The 26431-nt window shown below is 40.3% G+C and overlaps 1 protein-coding gene across 6 annotated transcripts in view; it reads left to right on the top strand.

The window, feature by feature from the left end:
- The first annotated feature begins 9321 nt into the window (after positions 1 to 9321).
- LOC111153478 (zinc finger CCHC-type containing 6) overlaps positions 9322 to 26431 on the top strand; it is a 59230-nt gene continuing 42120 nt past the window's right edge. For 4 of the 6 annotated variants that reach the window (XR_002641005.1, XM_022512503.1, XM_022512500.1 and 1 more), the window contains exons 1-10: positions 9525 to 9912; positions 10550 to 11101; positions 16373 to 16554; positions 16875 to 16991; positions 17496 to 17673; positions 19267 to 19355; positions 21125 to 21176; positions 21889 to 21958; positions 22744 to 22870; positions 24182 to 24301. Coding sequence is in view for 5 of the 6 variants with exons in the window: in XM_022512503.1 (XP_022368211.1) it covers positions 10582 to 11101; positions 16373 to 16554; positions 16875 to 16991; positions 17496 to 17673; positions 19267 to 19355; positions 21125 to 21176; positions 21889 to 21958; positions 22744 to 22870; positions 24182 to 24301 (1455 nt within the window). In the remaining variant the exon portion in view is untranslated. Of the gene's footprint in view, positions 9388 to 9524; positions 9913 to 10549; positions 11102 to 16372; positions 16555 to 16874; positions 16992 to 17495; positions 17674 to 19266; positions 19356 to 21124; positions 21177 to 21888; positions 21959 to 22743; positions 22871 to 24181; positions 24302 to 26431 lie in introns of those variants that run through there. The other 2 variants (XM_022512501.1, XM_022512504.1) reach the window with 2 other exon arrangements.

Below are 26431 nucleotides of genomic sequence, written 5' to 3'. Positions count from 1 at the left end.
GCCCTGGGAACGTTGGGATGAAGATGAATTTAGCAACAACAAAATTATTTAATCAAACAATTAAATACAGGACGCCCTGTTATATTTGAATTTCAGATAAACAATCAACAATTTTTGAGTATAAGTATGCCCCAAATATTGCCTGGGTCACACTATATTTTATCTGGCAGCCCTGCCCTGAGAGGCACTTTGACCTCTTCTGTGCCCAGGGGATAAAGCTTGCCAGTTTCAGGAAGACCAGGACAGTTCAAGGTTAGGAATGTATTATATTTGTTATTACTACTTTTCTTTAATCAAACTCAGCTCTTCTTTAATGAAGAACTCCTCAAGTCATATTTTCTCCTTACATATTATTGGTACAACCCTCATTTAGACTCAATTTTCTCTCACTGCCTTTCAAAGTTTTCTCCCAGCTCCACCCAGCTTTGATTTCTAAATACTTCACTTTTCCCACCCCTTAGTCTACCGTTTTCCCATCTCAACTTCCATCTCTTTGGCCCAGGCATGAATAGCTCCAAAGCAACAGATGATAGTTCGCAAGAATTGCTTCCAGGAATTTGAGTCACGGTGTAACCCTACCCAATGCCATTAGTTAAATGCCTTGACCTAAGCCATTAGGAGACTCTCCCCTCCCAAAGTAATCCCTGGATGTCTTCTCCTGCATTTTTAGTACATTTGGCCTCCTTGAGGCCAGGGTAACTAAGACAAAATATTTATATACTACACTTTCTTAAATTCAGTGAAGCCCCTCCTTTTTTGGTCTTCTTTATCAGCTTCTCTTATTTTTCTTAGTTCTAAAGGTTAGTTAGCCTCAGTTTTTAATCCTGGATATATTCTTTTTTCTCCCTTAGGTCTAGTGCTTACCAAAGTTCAATCATGAGTAGATCATCTTTATGATTTTGGACATCTCTGCATAATTATCAGTATTTTTTCTTCAAATGGATTTGATCATTTTAATTTAGATGTTTAAAAGAAAATTTTACTTCACAACTCTAAATGGAAATTTAGTATGTCAGAAGATAAATCTAAAAATTTAAAAACCCCAACTACATAAAATTTAATTTTTAACTTGGGTTTAAAATAACCAATAAAGGCAAGTCTTTAAAAATTTATAAACTTATAAAATGCACACCCCAAAATAAGTTACAGAGAATTGAACGATTTGTGGTCAGACAGGAATAGCGGTGATTTGGCTTCATGTTCCTTGTCTCCAGCTTACAGTTAGGGAAACTGAGGCTCAGGAAGGAAGATAAGTTAGTTGCCCAAGATCAAAGCAAAAAAGAGAGAGAGCTGAATTGATAGCCAGAGGCTGGTGAGTCCCAGCTTCAGAGTGTGATCTCAGAATGGGAGCATTCAGAAAGGAACAGTGCTTCTCTGGGGTGTGAAGGCTTCATCAGGGGACAGGAGCTTGGTGTGTGATAGAGTAAAAATAACAAAAACGATGGAATCAGAAAGACTCTGGTCAGGTCTTGACTAGACTAGGCCACTCAAACTATGTCATTTCTTTCCCACCCACCCACCCCCGTTATTTCACTCTGAGCCTCTGGGGTTTTTTTTGGTTTGTTTTTTGGTTTCTTTGAGAGAATGAGAGAGAGAGCACACACGTGTGAGCGGGAAGGGGCAGAGGGACAGAGAGAATCCTAAGCAGTCTCCACACCCAGCACGCAGCCCGAATGGGGGCTTGATCTCAAGACCCTGAGAAATCATGATGTGAGGCAAGATAAGAGTTGGTCACTTAACCGACTGAGCCACCCAGGCGCCCCTGAGCCTCTGTTTTATACCATAACACTTTGAATTGTAAAATTCCTAGAGGACAATCAGACCCATGTCCCGAATACTCAGCTCAGTGCTCATTCCATCAGGAGATTTTTCCTTCCTTCTGCCACAGACCCACCCACCACCAGCTATGTCTCCTTTTGAAAGAAAGTTTTGTTTGGGTTTGTCTTCTTCTGAGTAATCCAGCCCTGATTTCTCGCTGCCCTGTGTCCAGAGCCAGAAGAAGGGATGCCTTCTGGGCAGAGTGGATTGGTGAGGAGAAAGGCAGCAACGTCCAGAGGGGCTGGGTCTTGAAAGCCAAAGATGGCCTAGTGATGAGTTCTGATGGGCTCAGATAGTCCCATCTCTGGGGAGCCGAGGGAGGGCTGCAGGCTCTGGGGTATAGCCTGTGAGCCCAGAAATATTCTCAGGCTCCAGATCCAGTGAATGCTTAGAAGCCTACTCGGAAGTCTGACCCCAGGAAAGCCCTGGTCGTGGAAGGCCTGTGGGAGCCTAGAGAAGTCTAGAGTAAAGCATTTGATGTGTATGGAGATGAGAGGTTCTTCCTCCACTGTGACAGTTGGAGAGGCATGCAGTGGGATTTAAGAAACAGCCCCGAGTTGGATATTCAGTTTCCATGGGAAAAAGAGACAGCTGTGACTTGGAAGTGGGGGGAGGAGGGAAAGATAAGGTGGCTGGTCTCCATGGCAACAGGAAGGGGAAGCAGAACTTTCCATCAATCAGAAGGCGAGATTACTTGAGGGAAAAGTTTCAAGCACATGATCCATCCCCAGCTTAGAACCAGAGGGGAGTAGACCACCCCACCCAGGAGAAACATGGGATGATTTCAGAAGTATGAAACTAACAGCAGGGCACAGCCAAGCAGAGGAAGCTGAAATTGGCACTTCAGGCATCCTTGAGATTCTATGTGTCCTTTGAAAGTATCCAGGTGTTTCTGGATTCTTGGTGCCAAGGAAGACAGATGGCAAAGTAGTCTAGAGATTGCTAGAACTGGGGGAAAAGGGGAGGGTGTGTGTGTGTCAGTGGAGTAGCCATGCGGAAAATCACCTGGGAGTTGCAGCTGGAAGTCAAGAGTGACACGCGACACCATCAAGTACAGGGCAAGTCCAGGTCAGCGAAGGCAAACCACTGGAACGGACTGGCTTGAGAGAACCAATCGTGAGTCCCTGAGCTTGAGACTCAGCATTAGATGTCCAGCAACAAGGCAAAGAAGAGAGACTGTAAAGATACCAGAGAAGCAACAGGTCTGCTTATAGAGTCTGTGGTTGTGTATCCAGAGGGCACTTCTTTCCAGTTCTATGATTACAGAGCATCACTTCCCCAGACGACATCCAAGGAAAGTGGAGAAGGAAATCTGAACAATGGGGGACATATCCAAGAGGCCAAACCATCAAAGATACGATTTAAATCCAAAGACTGAGATACATTTACTGGCAAGTTTAACTTTTTTCCTCCATCGTTCCTAGGAGAGTAGAGCCCCAGAGTAAGATTAGACCAATTTGGGGGGGGGCGGGTGGGGGGGAGTACTTTCAAAGTCAAGCCTTAACTTTTCCATTTCAGGACATTTGTCACCATTATCATATATTTGAACACAACAAGATCTGGGACTATGTTTGTTTTCTCTCACTCATCAGACACAAATCAGGTACTCGACATTTCTTGAAAAAATGTAATGAAGGAAAGACCATAAATATATGGCTAATTCTGGAACAACAAGGTCTAGGTTTTAATTAGAGTTCACTGGCTTCCTGATTTTCCTGAGGTTTAAAAACATGCACTGGAAATAAACTTCTTTTACTTTACACAACACATCTTAGGTTGTAAATATAAGGTCCTGGAGTAATTTCAACTAAGACTCTTTGACAGGCAGAAGCAGGAGATTCTGTTAGCCCTTGGCAATTCCTCAAGCCACAGAAATTAGAAATGTCCAGTCTAAGCCAGACTTAGAGGAAGGTCTTCGAAAAGCCCGTACAAGGACAGCCCCCCAGAGACCCCCTGAATGTTGTCCCCTGTAATTCTCCTCTGTCCTCTGCCTTCCATGGAGTAGCGGAAGGAGTATCTGTCTCCTCTGAAATTCTAAAAAGGTCTATATCGGACTGGAAGCTCTTCTCTGATCAAACATCAAAATTCTAAACACATTTTTAAAATTTCCCCATTCATACTGTAATTTTCAGGAAAGCCAAAGTTTGTTGCAAAGTCTGGAGGTGAATCTGTTTAATAGAGGTGATATAAACATTGTTGGCTGCCATCCATTCTCACCTTTCTCCTTCCTATCAGACGCTCCCTGGTGGTCTAGTGGTTAGGAGTCAGTGCTCTCTCTCCTTCCTAAGAGGACCCAGATTTTATCCATTATCCCAGCCTCCCCCAAAGCAAGTTGGCCCCTCCCCCTCACTCTAAGGGGGAGCCTGAGGCTCTATAACATGGTTCTTAACTGAAGGTAATATTGCACCCCAAGGATGTCTGGCAATGCCTGGGGATAATTTTGGCTTGTCACAAAAAGGGGGAAGTCATCTACTAGGTAGAGGTCAAGAACATTGCAAAACAGCCTGCCACACCCAGGACAGCCTTCCACAACAGAGAACTGTTCAACCCAAAATGCAAAAAGTCCACTGGTAGAGAAACCTTGGTCTAAGGGTCATGGCATCCTCCTTACCAGCAATTGATTTAAGTTGGCAAGTTTCTTGGTAGATTGGTCCTGGCTTCCGGAGACTGCCTTCTCTCCTGCTGGATACGGTGGTGGACAGATGTGATGTCAGGATCTGCCAATGCCATTGTTACAGGTCCAAACACACAGGAGGGTACAACTGCTTCATTAAGGCTGACATTGAAGCTTACGCCGCCCCTCTGAACTCCCAGTTTTGTGAGCCAATAAGTATCTTCATTGTGTAAGCCAGATTTGTTTGTTTTTTTTTTTTTAAGATTTTATTTCTTTATTTGACAGACAGAGATCACAAGTAGGCAAAGAGGCAGGCAGAGAGAGGAGGAAGCAGTTTCCCCGCTCCTGATGCAAGGCTCGATCCCAGGACTCTGAGATCATGATCTGGGCCAAAGGCAGAGAATTAACCCACTGAGCCACCCAGGCGCCCCTGTGAAAGCCAGTTTTTTTTTTTTTTAAAGATTTTATTTATTTACTTGACAGAGAGAGAGATCACAGATAGGTAGAGAGGCAGGCAGAGAGAGAGAGAGAGAAGGAAGCAGGCTCCCTGCTGAGCAGAGAGCCCGATGCGGGACTCGATCCCAGGACCCTGAGATCATGACCTGAGCTGAAGGCAGAGGCTTAACCCACTGAGCCACCCAGGCGCCCCTGTGTAAGCTAGTTTTGAGAGAAGACATCACCTACCTCCATTTTGACCTCTCTCTGTACTTCCTAATTAAATTCTTTCTGTTTTATCTCTTAACTCAAACAAAAGACCCTACAGGGCAAAGCATCCCATGACGGGAACCAAAACTACCCTCTCAAGCAGTAACTAGTGCCCTAAGCCAGCAAGACTTGTGTGATTGACCCCAAGACAATGATCTACTTGACCTTTACTGCCTACCTGCACGTACCCACTCACCTTTGTCCCACATTCTCCTTATATAAACCTAGAAGTATTTTCAGCACTTTGGAGACAGTCTTTGAGACACTAGCCTGCCTTCTTCCTAGTGCTGGCCTCACTGAAATAAATTCCTTTCCTGTTTCACCACGACTTATCTCTCTGCCTTCAGATTGGATCAGTGGCCAGTGGCCAAACCTGGTCTGCTTGGGACCCTGGAGCCAGGTGCTCTCACTCTTCTGTGTCCCAGTTATAGTTTAAATTCAGTTTTACACTCAACTCAAAGCTGCCTGCATCCTAACTGATTCAAGAAGTATTCTAACATAATTTTCTGAGAAATCTGGGGAAAAAAAGAAAGAAAAGGAAAAGAAAGAAAGCCATTATGAGGATATTAAAGACTTTAGACAGACAGTGAGGGAGGGATAGAATATTTTAAAGTTTCTGAGTTCATTGTCAATCCCACTGTAATATGAGACATTTGTAAGAGAATTGATAAACCTCAAGAAGAGAGGGGAATCGAATGTTCATGAAGAAGCATTGTTGTAGAGCCTGGCTGGTCCTGTACCTTTCGTTCATTCCACAAATAGTTTTGGAGAGTCTGCTATGAGTCAGGCAATGGTCTAAGCTCTAGAGGACTGGTAGACAGAACAGTCGGGAACAGTCAGGTCGTTGCCTTTGTCGAACTTACAGTCTAGCGGAGGGAGACAGACAAGAAACAAATAACCATGATAAATAACTAAATGGCAAGGCAGGTGACAAGGTGTATGTAGTGTTACAAGAAAAAACAATAGAGAAGCCCCTGGGTGGCTCCCTGGTTAAGCATTGGACCCTTTTTTTTTTAGATTTTATTTATTTATTTGGGGAGAGAAGAGAGCACAAGGAGGGTGAGCTGCAGGTAGAGGGACAAGCAAGCTCCCCGCTGAGCAAGGATCCTGATCCAGAACTTGATCCCAAGGCCCTGGGAGGCCCTGGGAGACCCTGGGATCCTGACCTGAGTGGAGGGCAGATGCTTAACTGCTGGAGCCACCCATGTGTCCCTCTTTCTTTCTTTCTTTCTTTCTTTTTCTTTCTTTCTTTCTTTCTTTCTTTCTTTCTTTTCTTTTCTTTCTTTCTTTCTCTTGCTTTCTTGCTTTCTTTTTTTAAGGCATCTGACTCTTGATCTCAGCTCAGGTCTTGATCTCAGGGTGGTGAGTTCAGGCCCCACAATGGGCATGGAGCCTACCTAAAAATAAAAAATAAATTTAAAAATTTTTTAAATGTAATAGATGAGGTGAGGGGAGTTGAGAAGGCAGAGGAGAGGGTGGTGAATAGCAGCTTAAATAGGCAGTCAGAGTAGGCCTCATTGAGAAATGATCTTTGAGAGAAGATATTAGAGGGTGTTAGCAATACAGACACCAAAGAGAAGAAAATCATTCTAGACGGAGGGAACAGCCAGTGCAAAGTACTGAGGCAAGAGTTTTCCTGGTATGATGCAGGAACGGCAAGAAGGTAGTGTGGCTAGGGTGGAATGAATGGAGGGGTAAGAGGAATTAGGAGTGAGATCAGAAGTAAAGGGAAGGGCTTTGTAGTCATTGTATGGACTTTGGCTTTTACTTCCACAGGAATGGGGAGTCACTGAGGGATCTTGAGGGGGGAATCATAATCTGGCTCAGATTTTACCATGACTTTCCTGGCTATCATGTACAGATAAAGGAGAACATAAATGAAAGCTGATGATCACAGCAATACAGTGAAGCAGTGGTGGTAACTAGCAGGTTGGAAGTAGCAGAGATGGTGAGATAACCTTGGATTCCAGACATATTTGAAGGACCCAACACAATTCCCTTAACCAAGTAGATAAAACACATGAGGAAAAAACATGTGCTGACAAAGCTGTGAATACAACTCCTCAGCTTCTGACTCCATGGCCCTACAAAGAACAAGAACAGTGGCACTGGGTTTGTGAAAGGTTGACTTGTCAAGATGTATCACAATGTCAAAGTGTGGTTGAAGATAGAAGATACAGTGTAACACATGGAGCAGGGTTAATGTTCCTGGAAGCAGACAGCGGCCAAATTTCTGCTTCATGTTGTTAAGAAATATGTCTAGGGGCACCTGGGTGGCTCAGTGGATTAAGCCTCTGCCTTCAGCTCAGGTCAGGATCTCAGGGTCCTGAGATGGAGTCCTACATCAGCCTCTCTGCTCAGCAGGGAGCCTGCTTCCTCCACTGTCTCTCTCTGCCTGCCTGCCTCTCTGCCTACTTGTGATCTGTCGAATAAAAAAATAAAATCTAAAAAAAAAAAAAAAGAAAGAAAGAAATATGTCTAGACCATGAAACAATCATCACAAAGGTTCTGAGAAACTCAGCATTCCCTCCAGGAACAGCCAAAAGAAAACAAAACAAAAAAACCAAACTTTTACAACCAGATTATAAGGATCAACTTAAATTCCCATTGTAGTATTATATAGACAAAAAGAGCTGTACTATCTGTCAGTATCTTTTGATTAGTATTGCATCTCGTTTGAGAGAGCCTCATCTACCCTCAACGTGAATCTTGAAGGCAAATTTAGAATGGAATAGACATTGGGGAACAAATACATTGAAGAAAATGCAAATAAAAAATATTTTAAACTCAAAAAGGTGTATCCTCCACTGATCCTATAGAACTCTGGATATTTGACGCAGACTTTTCCTCAACTAGTTCTTCTGTATAAGAATTACTCAGCTGGGTGTGGTGACGCTCCTGTCCCATAATAAATGTATTCATGTATCACCACACTCCCTTTGGAGCCTCTTTAAAAGCCATTCTCTGCCTGTCGGACAGATTATTGGCTTGATTCTCATGTCTGTTCAGAACCAAAGCATCTAGATGAGGCATTATACAAAAGTTGTACCAATGTGTTTTAAATCACCTAAGTATAGATAGTAGTTAATAATGGACTCTGCCCCATTGAAGTTTGGTTTCCAGCAGTGCCATTTACTTTACCATAAATGCTACTTCCCCACCTTTAAAACGGGCATAATGATATTTTTAGAGGATTTGTTGTGAGGATTAGAGTTAATATTTGTAAAGCGCTCTGAACAGTGCCTGGCAATACCCTGTGTGTATGTGTCCATTATTAAGGACCAATGCTCCCCGGCATCTCAGGGATTTAAATTTAATGCTCTTAAAAAGCAGAGAAACCAAAACTGCCACACTTTTTCAACGCTCTCTGATTTTATTCGTTTCAAAGCATTTAGAACATGACGGACAGCAAAGAAGGTCAAAAGAAGAAAAGATAGGGAACCCCGAGTTGTTTGTTCGCGAGTTCCAGGCGTGTCTTCTTCGTTCAAAAACTCGACCATGACTCCCAGATCATCTTTGTGATTACACACATTCTTGAGTACACGGTTTTGCTCCGTTAAGAAAAACCAATCCGTAGACAACCTAAGAAAAAAGCGGAGCATCTCTCCTGACCACACTGAGATCTGGGTGAACGACGGATTATTAGACACTGACATTTCTAAACGGTCGGCAATGAAGACCTCGCTGAGTCCTTCTATCACTCGGACTTGTCAGAAAAACAGCAAGAACGCCACGAGGCCTTAGCGTCAGGCTGCACTTGCCCTGGACGCAAACGAGAGCATCCAGGGGCAAAGCCAAGCCGCCGGGCGTCCGAGCCGAGCGAGCCCCGCGCCTCCCGCGGAGAACCAGAGGCCTGCTCCCCGCGCTTCCGCGGTGCTTTCAAGGCCTGGAAGAGACCTGCGGCCCGGGTGAAGCCGGCCGGGGCGAGAAGAGGAGGGACGGAGCTACAATACTGCTGCCTGGCCCGGGTCCGGAGCCCTGGAGCGCGCGCCGTGCGGCCGCGGCGGAAGCGGGCGGGGCGGGGGCGGGGCGGGGGCGGGGCGGGGCGGGGCTGGGCGGGGCTGGGCGGCGGGCGCCTCCGGGCGCGGCGCGCGTTTCCGGCGTGAGCGGCGGAGCGCTCGGGTGGGGGCACCGCCGGCTCAGAACAGCGCACAATGAGACAGCGCTGAGCGCCGGAAGTGGGGCCGAAGGAAAACACGGAGAGGGAGCCCGGCCGGGACAGGAAGAGGCGGGGGACCGCGGCGGAGGTGGTGAGTGCTACGGAGAGCCTTCTCCCCGCGTCCCTCCCAGACCAGCCTCCGGGGTGGGTCTCCGGTGGGTTCCTTGGTCTCCGGAGTAGAGGGCGGGCCCGGCCGGAGAGAGAAACGTTGGCTCCATCCCCCGCCGGCCTCCTTGCCCCAGTTGCGAGGACCTGGGAGCCCTCAGGCCGGCGGGGACTGAGCTCCTCGGATTCGAGTCTGCATCTTCACTTTGTGTCAGACCCTGCCGGCGCTTGAGAAGCAGTGACTTGGGTGGAGGCACTCGGCACCGGCCCCCTGGACGGCCGGGGGGACCCCGGAACCCCATCGAGGAGGCAGGTCACTTCCTGCTTCCTGGTCCCCGAGGTGGCTTCGTGGCCAGGAGTGCGGGGACGCCTCCCCTTTCTCTGCCTCCTGCCCCGAAGTGTGTAAACTGAGGCAGATCGGGTTGGGGCGATCAAACGGGGTCGAAGAGGGAGAACTGGTGTTCGTGACAAAACCAAACTTGTTTGGGGTTAGAGAATGAAGGCTGGGGAGGTAAGCTGGAGTTGTCTCTTAATCTGAAATCTAGCCCCCTTGACGAGGGAAGCCTTGGTGGGGAGCGAGCCCCTCCGCGAGGCCCTCCCCAGACCAAGCAATCGAAGCCCCTGGTTCTGGATAAGGTGGCGATGGGGGGCCGAGGCCCTTCCCTAAAGGACGGAGAAGGGACAGGAAAGTGGAGATGAGCTACGTTCACAGAAAGTTTCGGTTACTTTGTATAACACTTAAAAGTAATTGCCAACTTTTTTTTTTTTAAGTCCGTTTCCGGAGTTTTCTAACAACAGAGGTTTGGGAATGAGGGTTTTGTTTGGTTTTGTAGAAAACTTTTGTTTTATTGGTAAAGCCACCCAACTTGATATGAGTAACATTTTTTAATACTCCAGTTTTCGAGACTGTAGGGAGCTTCCCTTAGTCACATATATAATCTTCATGTTAAATAGTAAGTACTAATTTTCGTGAAGAATATTACAGGATTCAAGCCTCCCAACTTTCAGTGTGATGCGCTGATTATTAGAATGAGATGGAAATTAGGAAAACAAGAGTTTGTATAGGCTTTTGAGTGTCTGTGCAATAAACGTGTTGTATTTCAATATCTTGTTACAGTTTGATGATTTCCCAAAATGCCTTCTTTCAGGTGCAGAGTAAGAAAATTGGAAGTCAAAGACCATGGGAGATGCAGCAAAACCGTATTTTGTGAAACGTGCTAAGGACCGAGGAACTATAGATGATGAGGATTTCAGAAGGGGTCACCCCCAGCAAGATTATTTGATAATGGATGATTATGCTAAAGGCCATAGCAGTAAAATGGAAAAAGGCCTTCCAAAAAAAAAAATAACACCAGGGAACTATGGGAGTACCCCCAGAAAAGGACCATATGCTGTTTCCAGCAATCCCTATGCATTTAAAAACCCAATATACAGTCAACCTGCTTGGATAAATGACAACCACAAAGATCAGAGTAAGAGGTGGCTCTCTGATGAACTTGCTGGTAATTCAGACAGTCGGAGGGAATATAAACCTGGACCTAGAATTCCTGTTATAAACCGACCAAGAAAAGACTCCTTTCAAGAAAGTGAGGATGGATATAGGTGGCAAGACACAAGAGGCTGCAGAACTGTCAGACGACTACTTCATAAAGACTTGACAAGCCTAGAAACCATGTCAGAAATGGAAGCGGGAAGCCCTGGTAATGTGTTCCAACTTGTCAAGTTACAACTCCAAAGTTGCAATGTTTTTTTCATCCAAATGAGGTTTATTATTTTCAGCAATGTAGTTCTGATTTTTCATAGTTCCTGCTTATTTAATGTGGATACTTTAAAAATTGTAATCATGCTATTTGGGCAACTTAAAAACATTGCATGTACTGATCACTTCAAAAGTTCACTTGGCTATGAGGCCCATTTTACTTCAGTAAACATATTTCCCATTGGTGCCTTTTACTCTATCGCCCTGGGGACTATATCATATTTTCTGAGTGGTGTATATGTATTTTCTAAAATTATGTATTGTAATTTTGTGTTTCAATAGCAAATGCGTCCATAATATAAATGACAGAATATAAAGCTAAAAAAAATCGTATTCAATTTAAGTACGCAATATAGACTGTATTTCCTATCACAGAGGGTTATCTGTCTTTTGGATGGAGTATCGATCTCCACAGGGGGGTAGTCCACGATTTTTTTTTTTTTCCTCTCAAAAGTGACCATGGCAAATAGGCTGGAACACATTAAGTTTTGAAAGTCAGGAAATACAGATGAAAGTTTTGCCTTTTAGTTTCTGTAACACCAAAACCCATTTCTAAGTGCCCTCTGTGTTTGATAATAATTGCCTCAAAGTGAGTATAAGTTTTTCTAAAAGGTGAATAGATTTTGTCCATGTAGCAGTGATTTTTATAAACAGGAAAATTAGCTAATGGACAGTAGTTACTGAAATGAAAGAAACTAATAAATCTGAAGGAAAAAGTAACAGTATTTAGTCTGAAAATGGGAAAATGGGCTTTTAAATATATTGGCTGTAGGCCTTTTTTTTTAAAGATTTTATTTATTGAGAGAGTGAGAGTGAGAAAGAGAGAGCATGCCTGAGCACACAAAGACAGAGAGGGAGAGACAGAAGTAGGCTCCCCGCTGAGCAAGAAGCTCTATGCAGGACTTCATCCCAGAGTCCTGGGATCATGACCTGTGCCAAAGGCAGACTCCTAACTGAGCCACCCAGGGATCATGACCTGTGCCAAAGGCAGACTCCTAACTGAGCCACCCAGCTGCCGGGCCGTAAGCCTTTTTTTAGTGACCATATGGAATGGGTGGCAAATTGGCCGGCATTTTAAAGTTTTTTGTTTTTTGTTTTTTTAATTTAAATGAATCTAGGCGATGTTGGCCCTCTCCTCGGTATCCAGAAGCCCTTTTCTTACGTGTTATCTCACAGTGGCCAGTTACATTTATGCATGTTACTGGTAAGGCATTTGAATTTGTGATCTGGACATTTGGAATACTTAACAGAAAATGTCATTTGTTATCTTTAGGGAGTCTTATGATAGTCTTAAATGAGAGAAGAGGTGCCATTTTAGATTTCTTAAGGTAGGAAAAGCAAGAGAATATGCCTTGTATAGTAGAAATAGAATGAGGTGTTATAAAGGAATCCCAGGAGAGGAAAAAGCTTGGCTGCATGAATCTTTAAGCTAGAAAGAAATGGAAAAAATTGTCTGATCTAGTGCTCTGTTGTGATACATCAGGGTACAGTCACAACTTTTCAAAAAAGCAGGCTGCTGTGGTCTGGCGAGGTTAAATTTATTTACTGGGGTAGTGGCTGAGGAAGTGGAACTGAAATTGAGTGCTGTGCTGCTTTGGCCGTTAACTCAGCCTCACTAGACCTTGAATCTGACAGAGGGAAACCGAACACTCATAATTTCTCAGCTTTTGATTGGTGTTTATCTTTTTTAAAGTCTTCATATATTTTTCTATATTATTGTGTCCAGGTAGGACATGGACATCTTAACGCAGTTACCAGTAGTCTTTTACAAGAAAAAGTTGGTCTCGAGTAGCATTATAAAAACAAAGATTTATAGAATAAAAGTTTGCAACCAGATAGACATTAACAGGAACTGTTAACAGACTAAAAACTTCTTGTATATGTATTCTTGTTTAGTCTGAAAAGCAGCTAAGAAAGTTACTTTTAAGTGGTTTTGAACAGGAAGTACATACATTTTTACTGTCCTTTTAATTGAAGACAGTGCCCAAACCCCCATGTTCTCTGTAAATGAAAAATACGTATGTTCTTTCCCAACTGCAAGATGAAGAACTGTTCAGCTTCTAGACCTTGAACATTCATAAGGGAAATACTAAGCTTTGGTATAAAATAACTTACTGTAGAGAGAAATTCAATTTGAAGTATAAACTTTGCACTGCACTCAGGATCCCAAAAAGGATCTCATTAAAGGGACTGAAATTTTCCTTGAATCAGAATTCTCTCTTAAGGAAGGGTCTCATTAAATGATGTGAGAAGCCAGTGAAAATTATCTTAGAGTTGCTTTGTTTTTTAATACTTATTTTCTATTTTCCAGTTCTGTGTTACCGCCCTGTACTTCATCCCTCAAATATCCTAGATTGCCAATTTAATGTATTTGGGACAATGCCATTAGTGATCTTAGCTGGAAAATATCTGTTCATATACACATGTCCTTTGTGAATGGTATCATGGGCCATAAGCAAATAAAATATGGGAGACTTGTAATACTGTATACAGAGAATTCACGTTACAAGACACCTGCAAGAGCCAGGTAGTCTTCCTCTATGTAATTGTGGGAACTTTTTAGCAATATCCAGTTTTGTCTTTCAAGATTCCCTTCAATGAGACTTTATTTGACCGTTTTTACCATGCAGTCCTGTGAATCTCAGTTCGGAAGGTGATACTGTCTTGTCAGTTATGGTCTACTCTAGATGTGCATGGATGCAAGGGGGGATTTCAGTAAGTTCTTTCCAGTTCTTATATTGTTAGATAAAAGGCTGAATGTCAGAATTCCATCCATGCTTTAATCCTTATTTTAAATCCCATTACTTTCACTTAGTCATTAGTCCCCGAGTAAGTTATTTTCTTGGGCCAGCATTTTCCCCATCTGGATGATGGGGGCAGTATCAGCATCTATGACAGGATCACTACGGGGATGAAACAAGGCAGTGCACATCAAGTACTTGCATTGCATCTGTCGCATAAAAAATACTCCATAATGACAGCTGCCGTCGTCATCGCCATCAGACAGAATTTCTGCAGCCATCCCTTCTCTGTATAAAGACAATAAGGAGTGGGGCACCTGGCTGGCTCAGTTGGAGCATGCAACCCTTGATATTGGGGTTGTGACTTTGAGCCCCACATTTGATGTAGAGATTACCTAAAAATAAAATCTTTAAAAGGATAAAAGGAGTTAATCGTGCTCTTTGAAGGGAAGTTGTCATCCCAGAAGATGACAGCAAATATAGTTATATGAAAAGCCTTTGTGATTCGAGAGAGGAGGAGTTAAAAATGGGATTTGGTTCCATATCAATTACTGTAGTATAACTAATATGGACTTTTTTCTTTGTTGTTTTTTTTTTAAGTAGGGATTCATCTGTATATTTTTTTTTAAGATTTTATTTATTTATTTGACAGGAGATAGAGCAGGTGCACAAACAGGGAATGGCAGAAGGAGAGGGAGAAGCAGGCTCCCCACTGAGCAGGGAGCCCGATGAGAGACTGGATCCCACAACCCTGGGATCACGACCTGAGCCAATGGCAGACATTTAACTGACTGAGCCACCCAGGTGCCTCTAATATGGACTTTTCTAATGGTATTGCACATATTTGTGTAAATCTCTAATGAGTGTTTGCCAAAGTAGGAAACTAGTGAACACTGAAATCAGATATAATTATTTAGAGTAGAGCTTGGAAGATACACAAATTAAATGAGAACAGACACACCTCTAAGTTAAAAGAAGTGCTTATCTCAGAAGTTGATGCAGATGGAGAGCACAGTCCTTAAAAGATGGTGATAATTTAATTGGGAGTAGAGGAGCATTAAAAAGCAAGTATTAAAAGTAGACTGGTTTTTCTCCGCAAATGACTACTTACCTTGTAGTATTTTATTTGTTTGGCCCCTTTTGATGGCTTTAAAAAAAAAGAAACTGTTTGTCCTAATACTTTAATTTCTTTCAATTGCCACTTAGAGAAGCTATTTATGGAATTTCATTGTATATTCATCTTATGGTACTTTGAGCACAGTGCTTGCTACTTTTCCTTTAGAGTTATTGGCAACAGCTTTTTGCAAATTAGAGAGCCTATATTTCCCATTTCTGACACAAGTTTTTTCAGACAACTGGTTTATTGTAACTGCTGTACAAGAAATGCATTCCACTGAAAACTTGACATAGGAATTGCCTCATGCAGGGCTTTTCAGTAGGTTTATATTTTGAAAGAGTAGTTTTTGATCAGCCATTTAAACATTATTCAAAACATTTATCACAATTTTAATTGGGGATATGAGTTTTATCTTAATCGTATGTAATACTGATTTATTTTCAGAGCTTAATAGAGGTTATCAGAGCTATTTAAAACAATTTTTAATAGATTAATCCCATAGTCATCTTCAGTTCCACAGGTAGAAAAGTTGTAAATTTTAAAAAGGCAACAGATTGACTTATTAGTTACAAAGATTGTAGAATTAACAGCAGAGTTTAAATGAATTAGTCTATACTTGTAGAAAACTTTTATTTCAACTAACGGCCTTTTTTTCTTTGAAATGTGCTTATTGTACAGGCTGTCCAAAGAAGCTAAAATGAAAGTAAAGATAAGATGGGAACTAGTTGTCCTCTGTAAATAAAATTTTGGCTTGAACTGCTTATATCCATGTGGGGAGAGGGCCCAATTACATGAAAACTGAATTTACAACTAAATGATGGATTTTCATTCCACGTGAGAATATAGTTAATTTCTGAGTTCTTTGGAGATCATATTGTCAGTCTTTGCTCTGTGGAGGTTGTTTACAAAACAAATGAAAGCAAATGTGGATAGTTTTCAGTAGAATAACAGGTATACCAGAATATATTTGATACATTTATATTGTATATCATAACGTATTAGGTGTATTAGAATTACAAGTATACTTACCTTCAGAGGACAATTTTTACTATTGCTGAATATGTTCAGGAGTATACTTGGAAGAAATGATAAAATCACATTGTATGGTTGAAGCGAATTCTTTTCTAGTGTTTCCGAAAGAGGATTTCTTTGGGTTGGTGTATCTAGATGAGGTGGCCAATGAGTATTCACACATTTTATCCATGGAGGAGCTTTCCTTTTGCTGTGTTCAGATATCGTTCAGATAACCACATTATTTAGTTAATAAATATGTATGAATAAATATGTACGGTCTGCTTTTTTGTCAGAGTGGTATTACTCAAGATTACCAATAATATTTTCCCCCTAACTTAAGAAAACAAGAAGCAGAGGTCCAGACCTCGGAAGCCACGTAGGACTAGAAATGAGGAAAATGAGCAGGACGGAGACTTGGAAGGCCCCGTGATTGACGAGTCTGTGCTTTCAACGAAGGAGCTCCTGGGCTTACAGCAGGCAGAGGAGCGATTAAAAAGAGACTTCATTGACAGGCTAAAAAGGGTAATGTCTTTTATTTGTTACTTAAAGTCCTTGTCTTGGTTTAAGCTGTGCTAGTAATTGGAACGTGTGCTTTGATCAGTTAGGCATCCTACTACAGTTATTAGCATTTAAGCACTGTGAGTTAAAAGTGATACTCATTTTGATTTAATTGAATCACTTCCAAAAAATGGCCATTAGGATAGTGGTTAAGAGTGACGATAATATGTTAGCAGATAATATGATGGGGAAATCATTTCTGGCTAACTTTTGTTTGCCTCTGTTTTGGAAGATACTGTATATATATATATATATATATATATCTAAATCTCTCCAAATTATAGCGACCAAGAAACTACCCTACAGCTAAGTACACCTGCAAACTTTGTGATGTTTTAATTGAATCCATTGCATTTGCCCATAAGCACATCAAAGAGAAGAGGCACAAGAAAAACATTAAGGTAAGTTTAATGTAACCCAAACAAATGTTTATTTGTTAGTTGTTTTTACTTGTCATCTTTGTGACTTTTCTGTCTTTAAGGGTATGATATTAATAACTTCACTACTTATATATGTTACTGAATTTATTTTAGACAAAATACATTGGTGAGATACGTTTTGCTGGGCAGTCTTGTGAATTTCATTAAGAACAGTATCAGGATGAGTAAAGTCATTGATAGACCTTGGTATATGCCCTTATGCCCGTAATAATAAAGCAAATAATTTGTCATTGCTGCTTTTAATGTTTTTTCCCTGCACTTTTTCCTTATTTTTGCCTGCCTTCTATTATCACTTTATGTGCATAAAGAAGTATATGTGTTTGATGAACTGAAGACTAACACAGCTAAGGTGAGAGGGAGAGCTAAGAAAAATATTCCAGAATATTCTACAGGGTGTTATCTCAGTGAATGGTAGAAGGTAAAAACTGTGTGAGTCATTTTTAATCTCAATATTGATCTTAAAAGGAGAAACAAGAGGAAGAGTTGCTCACTACGTTACCCCCGCCTACACCCTCCCAGATTAATGCAATTGGTATTGCCATTGACAAAGTGGTACAGGAGTTTGGCTTACACAATGAGAACTTGGAACAGAGACTAGAAATTAAACGTATCATGGGAAATGTGTTCCAACACAAGTTACCAGGTATTTTCTAGATTTGTTTTTCTATTTAGCTACCTAAAAGTGCCTCATGCATTTTTCCAACCCGTAGTAATTTTCATCTAATAGAAACTGAGTTACCATGTCCTGAAGCTCTTAATTTTTGTTTGTTTTTGTTTCTTCTGGCTTTCCCCCAAGGTAACAAAGACTTTTATGTGCACTGTCATTAAACCTGTCTTCATTATGAATTTTCTTGTACACATGTACTTTAAGTTAAATGCTCCAGATTATGGGGGCACTGTGGGACTCTTGTGTATCTACCTGTTTACCTTCCTACCTATTCAAATTGACGCAACATTTTGAGTTAAAATAAAAGTATATTTGAGTCATTCTCAGGTTATCTGTGTCCCAAAAAGGTTCTGTTTAACCACTTTTAAAAAGAATTGCAACATCTAAACTGAGCTCTGAACCTATTTTGTAATAAATTTTGTGTACTGTTGATTAAATTTTCCAGGCTATGTCTGTGGAGCCACAGAAAACTATTTTTTAGAAAGCTCCACAAGTGATTCTAACCCACAGTTAGGATTGGAATCACTATTCAGAGGTTATCACCATATCCCCCATAGAACCATTTGTTCTATTGAAAAAGCATTCATATGGCCTATCATTCATACTTGTGTATACCTTCATAAAAATAAAGGGCAAGGATCTGTTCATTTCATTATATCTGTATCTCATCCTTTGTGTTATAGACAAGTTCCAAGAAAGGGATTTGTAATGTCAATGATTTTTGCTGTAGCTTTCCATTATAAAATGTAATGTACTTTGTCATGGAAAACTGTTAAAACTCAAAGAAACCACTTGACTTAACAAACCTAGAAAACCCCACAAAAACCCTGGTGGAAAGGAGATGATTTTTTGGCCCAGTAATGTTAAACATTGGGGGAAAATGCCATAAATAAATATAGGCAGCAAACACACACACACACACACACACACACACACACACACCTGTCTTCCTCTTAAGAGTGAATTGCTTGTTGCCTAACATTTTAAGTTATATCAGTGATTTTATAATTATTTTTCAAAAGTTTTCCCTAAGAGAACATACTGTATTAAGGGTCTTTTTGTTCATAATTATACTGAAAAGTAACTTTATGCTGATTTTTATGAGTATTCTATTGAAACAATCTTTACAGTAAATTATACCTGTGTGTGTGTGTGTGTATTTTCTAAAAGATTAAATGTTTGTACTAACTCTTGAATATACTATCAGGTTTATAAATATAAGACGAAGTTAAGCATCGTTTTTGACTTTCAGATTGTAAAAATCCTGGCAAATAATATTTTCTGCACAAAATATAAAATAAGTTAGAATTTTTTAAACATGTTTTACAATTGGCATGAAAGAGTAGCTGTTAACCTAAACTGCAGACAATACAGCCTTCCCCGGTTACATAAAACAAAATGAATACAAGCAAAGAGCCAGCTGTTCCTGTTTGTTTATACCAGATTTGAATACTGTCTTACATTCATGCATAGTCTTAATTGATGGTTCCATGTCTTAAACAGCAGTGTTTTGTTATGAATTCTGAGAAATTTCACCTTACATATGACTCACTTTTTTTTTTTTTTCAGATTGTTCTCTGAGATTATATGGGTCATCCTGTAGCAGATTGGGTTTCAAAAATTCAGATGTAAATATTGACATTCAATTTCCAGCCATTGTAAGTACAAAATAAAATGTTGAAATTTTCACAGAATGGTCTGGAAATTCTTTTTTTTCAAATGTGAGCTATATAAGAGTATATTTAGATACTTGAAGATAATATAAGTGGCAGCTTTCCCCCCTAAAACTTCCAGTTCCATGCTCTTCTGCCAACCTTCAATTTTAGCGCATTTCTTTTAATACTGTACAGATTTCTGTACTTCTTTATAGATCTTTCATGTATACTTCAAATGCTGGTTTTTTAACTATGTAACTCTAATGGGGCTTTTTAGGTTCTGTTAACTTGAGAAGATTAAATTATCTTGGTAAAGTCAACTTTCCAATGTCAGAGAAGAATTTCAGATTTTAAACAGTGTGGATGTGGCAACATTTGTGACCTGAAAACTCCATTCGCTCCTAAGTTGCTACTTCTATACACCTACTTTGTTAAAATAATTAGGCTTTTGAAGACTCACACCTAGCCTGGATTTCTGGTTCAAAGGTGATTGAAAAAGATATGAGTCAGAATTTTGAATCTGGAAGGCACTCTAATAGATCATCTGTTCATCCACTGCTGGTTCCCCAGGCCAGTTTGCAGATGGTTTATGCCCATTTACCTGGTTTGCTAGTTAAAAATAATGAAGATTCCTGAGCACCATCCTCAGATGTTCTGTCATACAGCTTCTCATCCCTGACTGCCATCCCTGACTGCTACAGCTACATGGTCAGCTGACCAATAGATTTTACTCATCTTTTAACAGTCAAAATTGAATTAAATTTAAACTTGAATTAAAATTCAATCAAAGTTAGTAATTTACCAGCATAGCATTTAGCAAATACTCACTGAGTCCGTGTTGTATGCCAGGCACTGTCCTAGATCCCAGAGAACAAAACAGTTAGGATTCCTCCCTCGTGGAACTCATGCCTAGTGGAGGAAATAAGTAATTACATATATATATGATTAATTAGAATGAGAGCTATGTTGGGAAACAAGGTTCTGTGACAGAAAAGAACAGGAAATATGTAGATCCAGCCATCATGAAGTCCCCTTTGAAGCAATGGCTTTGACTCCAGGCTCTAAACAATGAAAAGGAATAAGGAAGTCAAAGGGTGAGTGTTTCAGGCAGAGAGAGCAGTGTTTGCAAGCACCCTAAATCCCTACAGAGCTTAGCCTAGTCAGGGAGCTGAACGGAAGGTGGAACGGAAGCCATGGTGGAAGGACCAAGAGAAAGAAGCATCTGTAATATTAGGACAGAGGGCCCAACATGCGGGATCTGTGGGCCTTGGTGAAGAGTTTCACTGTGACCTAAGGGCAGTAGGAAGCTATTGAGAGTTTTAAGGAGGGGCAGGACTAGGTCTGATTTATGATGTTAAGTGGTTGTGCTTCCTACGTGGAGCAAGGACTGGAGAGGGCAAGGCTGAAGTGGAGACCAGCAAGCAATCTGTTGAAGTAATCTTATAGTGATCAGCGACATGAACAGTCTCACGTCTTGGAGGTTTGCGGAGAGGCTGATTATGTCAGGAATTCGTTATGCAGGAGTTGACTGTGCAACAGATCACTTGCCCTCATTTGGCGTTCGTCTCTGTCTCTGACTAATGTGTACACGTAGCATAATGATTAATTTATTTACTGGGGTAGCAGCGTGCTTTCTAATTTGGAAAGGAGTTTGGATAACTTCCAATGACTGTGTATTATCTCAGTGAAACAACAGTACTTATGGATTATTGTATTCATTGATTTGTTTCCTACGTATGGATTAGTAATGTATTCATTGAATTGTTTCCTAGATGTCTCAGCCAGATGTTCTCTTACTGGTTCAAGAATGTTTAAAGAACAGTGGTAAGGCCAAATTCTTTCCACGTTTTGCTCTAAATTTTCTTTTGTCATAATTTGAATATATCTTATTTGTCAAACGTTGAAAATAGGAAGGAAGTCATGCATCTTTTAATTATTTCTGTGGGTAATATCCAAACAGAAAACTATTCTGTGATTTAAATTAATACCTCACAGATGATAAATAGGTGTGACCCAACCCTGATTAATAAGTCATCAAATACTTGCTCCTGGTTAGGGTTATCAGTGTCCAAAGTAATGTCTGGCTTAGGACTTGATGACTCATTAAACTGTCTCATCTCATGAATTAGTCTTTCCTATCCTTCTTGTTTGGGTTGGATGAAACATTGAAACATTTCTTCTTACTTCAGTCAATATGTATTTTGAGCCCAGATAGCTTTTGCAGCAGTTTTGTTTTTGAATATATCCTATCCACATTTCTAATTATCTTATCCACATAACAACACTTAAATATTCTGATTCAATAATGAGTCAGCTCTAATCAAATGTGAGTCTTACAAAATAAGGGTTTTAAATTAACGTGATTACTAGGCTGTTATACATATTACTGTTTCCCTTTTCAAGTCCTCTCAGAGCTTTATTTCGTAATCCTCTTTCAGAAGGCCAAACGGATTAAGTCACAACTTGTACTTCATCTAGTTCTGCTTTTAAACAGACGTTTAATTAACCTACTTAATATTTTTTCTTCTTTCCTCAGACTCTTTTATTGATGTTGATGCAGACTTCCACGCTAGGGTGCCAGTGGTGGTGTGCAGAGAAAAGCAAAGGTCTCCATTTCTTTAAGCTGTTTATATATTAAATAGAAACTTGCCAGGAGCACGTGTACTTTATTATATCTTAATGTCTAATTTCTAGAATAACAAGCTCCTTATGTAGTTAATTTCACAGGCTCACTATTAGCATTCTTTCTATATGTTGGCATTTGATGCAAGAGGAGAAGGTATTTTATTTTTAAAAAGAATAAAATTATTTGAGAGGCAACAGCAGAGGAAGGAGGTATTTTGACCCCTTTCATTTCAGTAAAAAACAACTTTATCGAAGGGCTACTTTCTGTAGCCACCTTACTTTGTCATCCTTTTTAGCAGCATTTTTAGCAGTGCTGAATAACAATTAGCGTGACTTCCCCCTGTGTCTCTTCCTCCATCTGGAAATATTACCATCACCACAGTACATGAGTGGTTTGTAGGCTGTAATGATTCTTCATTAGGCAGATTCCCCCAACTCTTGGGAAAACACTCTTTTACAAAGATGAATTCCTACTCCCATTTGAACCATTTTACCATATTTTCCTGATTTTTATTTCCCCCCAGAAATAGTTTTAATGTATGAAAATACAGAGTTTTAGTTCTGAAAAATAAAGTTCACTCAGAGAATAGCTGCCCTGTCTTTTTCTTAATGCAGTGACCTAAATGACCCATAAAGATTTTGTGAGTTTTTAATTTTCATTTTGAAGATATTTGTTATCAGTGCAAATTAGTTATTGTCAGTGTAAACAATATCTGATACCTGTGTAATGCTTTTTATCTTTCTTTTTCTTTCCCCCTACCCCCAGTGGTCTTCTTTGTAAAGTGAGTGCAGGAAATGAAAATGCTTGTTTGACAACAAACCATTTAACTGCCCTTGGAAAACTTGAATCGAAGCTGATTCCTTTGGTGATTGCCTTTCGGCACTGGGCAAAGGTAGGTTTGAGTTCTTTAAATGTGTGAGCACTTTCTATGTATGCATAAACGGTCTACTTTGATTTTTGCCTGGGTAATCTGAAACGTTTGGATGCATATTTATAGACATGAAGAGAGTAAGCATCTGAGCATTGGAACAGAAATTTTAATGTCTGCAGAAAGGAAAATTTAGTGTGTCTATTTCACTGTAACATTGCTGAAAAGATCAAAATGACTTATAGTGCTTATTAAAAATCAGATTTGTGGGTCAAATATAGAATATGACCCAAGAATTTACAATCTAACTAGTTTCCCAACACGATTCTTAGGCACAGAAAGGTTTGAGTGATACCATTTATAATCATGTACGCAGAAACTCCAAAAAATTGAAGCCATTCTCTGCTCATGCTTACATTTCTATAATGTTTTAAGTGTGATATCTCGATATTTATTAGAGCTTTTAGTATTTCCTTAAAATTGAAGGCCCCATGATGATTATAAAATTGAGATTCTGTGTAGGTACTTTATAGAGAAAAGCTAGAGCTTTACTGATTAAGATTTGGCAGTAACAGGGACACCTAGGTGGCTCAGTGGGTTAAGCGTCTGCCTTTGTCTCAGGTCATGATCCCAGGGTTCTGGGATCAAGCCTGCATCAGAATCCTTGCTCAGTGGGGAACCTGCTTCTCTCTCTGCCTGCCACTCCCCCTGCCTGAGCATTTTAATGCGTTCTCTCTCTCTTTCTCTCTGATAAATAAATAAAATCTTAAAAAAAAAAAAAAAAAAAAGATATAGCAGTAACAATATATAGTGCCTATTGCTGTGGTCCAGGATAAGCCAAGGATTGCACCAGTCTTAACCGGGTGAATTGGTAATTACAACATGCCATCCTTTGAAAGCTGCTTCCCACTTCACTGAGTAGTCTGTGCTTTTTAAATGGTTATTCCTGTTGGTGCTAATGAGTTTGCCTACATTCTCTTCCCAGTCACCTTTCTGAGCAAAGCATGAATTTTCAAGGCAATAGGTTCAGATGAGGGGACCATTAAACTGAGCAGAGCCAGTTGGCTTGCACTTAGGATTGAACCATCATTTTGATTTCACTAACAAGTGTGTTAACCAAGTCGAGTGGATTTGCCACTGGTGTCAAAAAAAAAAAAAAAAATTAGATTAAAAATTTGAAATGGAAGTTGCCCCTCAACATCACAACATATGGTTGCTCCAAAAGTTTCAGGAAGTTTTATTTTTTGTCACTGTGGTGTTTTGGGTTTTAGACCAAATTATATAAATCATAGACTGGTACAAAAGAATGCTTATCCTTTTTTCTCTTATTTGTAGCTTTGCAGTATAGATCGCCCTGAAGAAGGAGGCTTGCCACCTTATGTGTTTGCCCTGATGGCCATTTTCTTTCTTCAACAGAGGAAAGAACCTCTTCTGCCTGTTTATCTAGGATCATGGGTATAAAACTTTTTTTGCTTATATATCTGATACTGATTTTATTACAGGGCCAGAATTGCTTACACGTAATTTCAAAATCTAAACTTAACCAGAACGGACATGAATTTATTTATCATGCTAGTGTGAATATTCATGCCTCTCACTGCTGAAATCTTATTGTATTTGACTATAAGATGCTGGTGTTTTAATTTGCGAAACACGTAGGGTCCTGAGGATTTTAAACAAGACATTGTGAACCTGAATTAAATTTATCCTTTGGTACATACTTCCTTTGGGTATAACTATATACTTAAATTTACAAGTCACCTCCAGACAAACTGTACGAAGCACTCGATTGCTGTAACTTACTTTCTGTTCTAGAATGTCTAAATAGCTCTCTGCATTCCCCATTCTCTGGGGAAAGAATAGAAATAGAAGTACGGAGACTGCAAGATGCAGAATGTTGTCGTCACCTCTTGAATAGTATTTTGTTGTTCAAGATGAGTTAGAATTCAGTAATGTGACCACTCTTTTTCTACATAAATTAAAGTTGATTTATTCAAATAGGATCGAAGAAGTCTCCATCTCAAAGTCAAAATAATACTCTTTTCATCCTTTTGGGAACTTTTCTTTTAAATCCTAGGTGTTTATCTTGATAAAATCTTATATGTATACTTACTATATAAAAAGTCTAACTTGGTAAAAAGCTTATTTCGGCACATATGGTACCGTAACCACCTTTCTTCTTAAGTACACAGGATTCTCATCATTTAAGGAGGATTTGTTCTGCAGCAGTAGCTTAACTATGAATACATACGAAAAATATATGATTATAGGGAAAAGCTTTTTCTTTGTACTTATATAGTGAGTATTGAGCAAGGACCTTTATCTGCTGGGTCCTAGGAACAAAGACCAAAGACCAAAGCAGAATGAGCCCCTCGTAAACTCTGTCATGGAGGAGGGATCACAGACCACTGTGTGTCCCACTGGCCTAAAGGGTACTTTCTTTGTGCTTGTGGCACTGAAACGAGAGAATGCACAGGACCAGTGGGTGTCTGCCAGATAGCTGTCCTGGTGGAAAGAAGAGAGAACAGTCAACCCTTAGCTGATAAGTAACTATTTCCATCAGACCCAAAAGGGCCTGTGAAGGTCTTTAAGTTTTTTCTTTCACTTTAATCCATAGAGACAGGAGTTTAGAATGAAACCAAACCAGTTGGATTCCTGTGCCTGAGAGGGCCATTAGAACACATCGTATGTGTTCCCATGCTTACTGTTGTCTTAGTGAGATCTACTTTTTCTGGTGTCCTGGTCATCTCTGAGTACTCATCTGTCACTGATGTGAGGATGCAGGAAAAGGGATGTGTCTATTCTGGTGATGTGATTCTCCTCAGGATTTGCTTAAGAACACAGTAGTATGAGTACCTTGCTCAATGGCTAGTGTATTCTAGGTAGTGGTACTGGACATCCTCTAAAGTGACATTGAATTTGCTTTTGATTATACCATTTGTTTTTTAAGATTTAATCACAGAAACAGGTATGTAGTGGCCAAAAATGGATTGAATTCTGTGATCAAATAAGGTACACTCTACTGCCTGAACTGAAATGATCTACAGTTTTCAGTATTTTAAACTCATCAGGCATCACTGCTAAAGTCTTAACCAATACTAGAAGCTTCTGCTAGGGTCATAGAAATATAAAGCAAGTACGGGAAAGAAATTAAATTCAGCTCCTTATTGGTGCCAGAAATTTTACATTGTTATTCCTGGACAAAATGCTTTGAAGATTTCAGTTATGTTTATAAAAGTTTCTAAACTGTTAATTCCTTAAAATCTTTAAAGCTCTATGTACGTTTGTCATTTTACTTGGCCCCGAAGGGAATATACAGATAACTAAGATGAAATTCCCGGTCAAGAACTTCAGGTATCGTGCCTCTGTGCCCTCATCTAGCTCTTCAGAGATTGTTGAACCATTCCCTCCCAACTTACGCCGACCTCTTCCATGTCGGAGGCTGTCCTCGCAGACCTATTACTCCCATGTATCGTTATTAGACTTTGATTTGACTAAAATTAATCATAGTGAGTTGTGACTGATGAGCAGGTTTAACCCTGTCTTCTCAGCATCTTTTATCCCCAACAACTAGTCTTCTAGTAG

The sequence above is a fragment of the Enhydra lutris genome, unplaced genomic scaffold (genome assembly GCF_002288905.1).
Source record: "Enhydra lutris kenyoni isolate GAN:26980312 unplaced genomic scaffold, ASM228890v2 scaffoldscaffold33, whole genome shotgun sequence".
In the NCBI taxonomy this organism is placed as follows: Eukaryota; Metazoa; Chordata; class Mammalia; order Carnivora; family Mustelidae; genus Enhydra; species Enhydra lutris.
Note: the sequence above shows the minus strand (reverse complement) of the source record. Positions and strands in the feature narration are given on the sequence as shown.